At 38.1% G+C, this 3,686-nt stretch overlaps 1 protein-coding gene across 1 annotated transcript; it reads left to right on the top strand.

Annotated features, from left to right (window-relative positions):
• Positions 1 to 235: 235 nt before the first annotated feature.
• LOC103399031 (DNA polymerase beta-like) lies at positions 236 to 3,598 on the top strand. Its single transcript, XM_008337782.3, has 10 exons — positions 236 to 452; positions 727 to 784; positions 2,015 to 2,081; positions 2,534 to 2,608; positions 2,730 to 2,788; positions 2,923 to 2,972; positions 3,055 to 3,106; positions 3,216 to 3,270; positions 3,354 to 3,426; positions 3,513 to 3,598. The coding sequence occupies exons 1-10, from the start codon at positions 392 to 394 to the stop codon at positions 3,596 to 3,598; spliced, it is 636 nt and encodes a 211-aa protein (XP_008336004.2). The 5' UTR covers positions 236 to 391.
• Positions 3,599 to 3,686: the final 88 nt, after the last annotated feature.

Here is a 3,686-nt window from a genome sequence, read left to right as displayed (position 1 = left end):
TGTCATTATAAACCTGTTTTAATTTTATCTGGTTCAAACTACATATGCTATCTAGATTTTATTAACTGCAAAAACATGATGTTTGTGTGTCATTAATAAAATAAATGTAAATTTGAAAAAAGATCAATGTATAATATATTTATTAATCAACATTTGTGTCATCAACAAAATCCACGATTGGACATGGACAACGTGCATAGAGAAGAAAAAGTCTTTAATGAATCTCATTGGTTCTTCGCGACTCTATGACGTAAGACGTACGTCCCTCCCCCTTGCGTCTTATTCATTGTTCAGTGTGGTACAGTCAATGTGCTAACGCTAACTTAGATTACAACATATTCGAACAAAGATCTCGGGTAGTAACTAATATTTAGAATTTAATTAATTAGCAATGAGCAAGAGGAAAGCCCCCCAGGAATCCCCCAATGAGGGAATTACAGACTTTCTTGTTGGTACGTATGAAGACGACGAAAGGCTGCTAGCAGCTAACAGCTAACTTAGTAGCTCTGTGGTCTGCTTTGTTTATGAATAGAAATAACCAGTAGTTTCAAACATTGGTGCTGGGTACGTTTTCGATATCACGAGAAGGCACTATTTCCTTAGTTTCAACTTTTGTTTTTTTAAAGCCAGATATTCTGACGTTTTGTGTCGACTCTCCTGCTCCTTAAAGTTCTTCTATTTAAATACCTTCCAAAAACGCCACCTCATCATGTTCTGTGTTTCCAGAGCTGGCCAACTATGAGAAAAATGTCAACAGAGCCATACACAAGTACAATGCATACAGGTAATTTTTAGACACTCCCCTGCAGTGTCTAATTTGTCTTGGTGTATATATTTGTTTGTTTGTTTTTTTTTAATGGTTAGTGACAGATGGGATCAAGGTTGGGCCGGTGTCATATAATGTGTCAGCATTCCTCCCTGTTAGCAGGGGTGATGGGCACCAGATGGAGTAAAACAGGATATTCTGGACCATGTAGTATTCAAATAGTACAGCATTGTGTTATGTGTGGTAAGAGTAGGATAAGACAGCAACATTAGGGAGGTAAAGAGTAGTCATAGAAGAAGAAGGAACAAGACAACGTACAGGAAAGATAGAGACACAATGTGTTCTTTTGTAATAGGAGACAGTGGATCATGTTGTATTTGTATGTACAAAAATAAATAAATGGGATAAACATTGGCAACAGAACAGATGACACTGTTGACTATATATTTCAAAAACTTTCCAAGTTTTGGAGGTGATACAGACGTGAGAGGTGGACGATTATGATATTTGTGTTTTAGGAAGGCCTTATCATAAATTAGCTGTACGGTCAAGTGAAATAGAGATTGACCAGAGGGTGGCAGTAATGCAACATGATACCAACTGCCATTTAAAAAATGAGAATTACTTTAGTTTAAATGGTGGGGATTTAAAGGCTAGACGTAAAAATGTGGATTCGAAAAAGCAAATTGTTATAAACTAGTATTTCCTGCAAACAAACTCTAGCTGTATGGCTAATGGTGTCTCTGTGATGTTAGAAACTTGGTGTTTTTTTCCACTAAACTTCTCTGCCTTATCGTCATGCTAATTCCACTGCCTTTACAAAGAAGAACCTTTAGTGCCTACAAAAGGTTCATTGTACAACTCAGCCCAGGTCCCTGCAGTGGACATGTGCTTCAAGATACTGAAATGGTGGAGTTCAAGATGCAGAGATTAACTTGAAGTGTGACCAAGATGGACAGGATTAGAAATAACATTACCAGGGTGACACCTCGGGTCGACAAATTCAGATTATTAAAAATTATGAATTATGTAACAGCAGCTGAGGCTAAAGGTTTGGGTTAGAGGCAGACAGAAGATCTATGATGGTCAATCCTGAAAGAAGATTCCAGATCAGTAAAATTGGCTTTTTAAATGATTCTGACTCTTATCCAAAAATCCTAGTGAAAAGTGTCATTAAAATCCAGTACCAGGTTGTCATTACTGTGTCTGTGTATTAATTACATAACTCCTGTCTTGTACTCCAACTAGGAAAGCTGCATCCACCATTTCTAAATATCCCAACAAGATCCGGAATGGTGAAGAGGCCAAAAAGCTGGTATGTCTACGGAATACAGTTACAATGTCCTTATTGGCTACCCTTCAAAAACACTATTAGAAAATTTGTAGTGTGCAGTAAAAGTGGGAAAAAAACAGCAGTGTAGTGTTGTTGTTTTTTTAATCTCTATTTCAACAAATACAGTAATATATGATAATGGGCACATTCCTCTCCTAATCTGTCAGAGTTTGATGTTGAGGTGAACACAGTGATACTGACCTGTCAGAAATGGAAACGGTGACCTGGTTCTCACTGAGCTGACACTGTTTCATCTTCAAGACTGATGTGCACTGGAAAGTGAATCATTGTTGGTCTTTGCTAACAGTCACGCACTGCTGCTGCTCTTTGTTGTGGCCTAAAAAATATTTGTCAGCAGCCACTCTGGACATCTTACATAACCGCTACAGATCACACCAGTTAACACCCTCGTGTTTGTTTTCACATTTCCACAGGATGGTGTTGGTGCTAAAATAGCTGAAAAGATTGACGAGTTCCTACAGACAGGCAAACTACGGAAACTGGAAAAGGTCGGTGTTCGGGAATGTAAATAACATCCCTGCTGATGCATTTTATGTTTGGTTCATTAAAATCCTAATTTTATTACATTGCACACAGTAATGAGCTGTCCTCTGTATTTCTCGTGTCTAGATTCGAAATGATGACACAAGCACTTCCATCAATCTCCTCACCAGAGTGACAGGAATCGGGTAAATTCAATTGAACTTTTTGACAAATCAAGCACAGCATTAATTGTATGAATTGAACTTCATGAGTGTCTAATGGAAGACATACAGTATTTAGCTTCTAATTCTGAATTTATTTTCATGGACGCTAATTTCAGCCCTGCTGCAGCCAGGAAATTTTTTGAAGAAGGGGTCAAGACTTTAGAAGGTTTGTGTTGCAGTTGCAACTTCAACAAAACTTCACCCGGCTAACGTGTTAGCTGTTGACTAATTTTTAACACTTTTTTTAGATCTGAAAAAGATTGAGCACAAGCTGAATCATCATCAACAGATTGGACTCAAGTGAGTTCACTGGGAAACACGTTAATTTCCTTCACTCAGATGTGGACTAAATTAATAGGGAGATAAGACAGTGAAGCCGTGTCTAATGGTTTTATTTTTCTACTCTCAGGTACTTTGAAGAGTTTGAGAAAAGGATCCCTCGTGCTGAAATGGAAAAGATGGAGGTGATTGCGCTTTCATGTCAATCTGTTATCTTCAGATATATTTTGTGCAGCATAATTAAATCTGCGTGCTGTATAAATCCTAGACCCTGATTCTTGGAGAGTTGCAGAAAATTGACCCTGAATACATCGGAACAATCTGTGGTAGTTACAGGAGAGGTAAAACGTTGCGTCATCGTTCGGTTAGACTACCGCTCAAATAGACTGTTGTTACAATATTCAATTCATTTTTGCTAATTTTCCAGGAGCTGCCTCGAGTGGTGATATTGATATTTTGCTGACTCACCCAGACTTTACCTATCAGACTGAGAAGCAGGTAAAACTCCATTAGTTCACCCTCATAAACCTCAGGTGTGTTTTTATTTACAGTTTTCTTTGCCCTTTCTAATCAATTCCAGCCCAAACTCCTCCATGCTGTG

Source organism: Cynoglossus semilaevis, unplaced genomic scaffold (genome assembly GCF_000523025.1).
Source record: "Cynoglossus semilaevis isolate Cse_v1.0 unplaced genomic scaffold, Cse_v1.0 scaffold4042, whole genome shotgun sequence".
Classification (NCBI taxonomy): domain Eukaryota; kingdom Metazoa; phylum Chordata; class Actinopteri; order Pleuronectiformes; family Cynoglossidae; genus Cynoglossus; species Cynoglossus semilaevis.
This window is presented reverse-complemented; position numbering and strand designations above follow the sequence as displayed.

What these genes read in the sequence shown, in the direction of transcription:
- LOC103399031 (XM_008337782.3), top strand. Translation starts at nt 392, where the DNA reads ATGAGCAAGAGGAAAGCCCCCCAGGAATCCCCCAATGAGGGAATTACA. An exon ending in GTGAAGAGGCCAAAAAGCTG is followed by an intron (nt 2,082 to 2,533) that starts GTATGTCTACGG and finishes ACATTTCCACAG; the next exon opens with GATGGTGTTGGTGCTAAAAT. An exon ending in CTGAAATGGAAAAGATGGAG is followed by an intron (nt 3,271 to 3,353) that starts GTGATTGCGCTT and finishes TATAAATCCTAG; the next exon opens with ACCCTGATTCTTGGAGAGTT.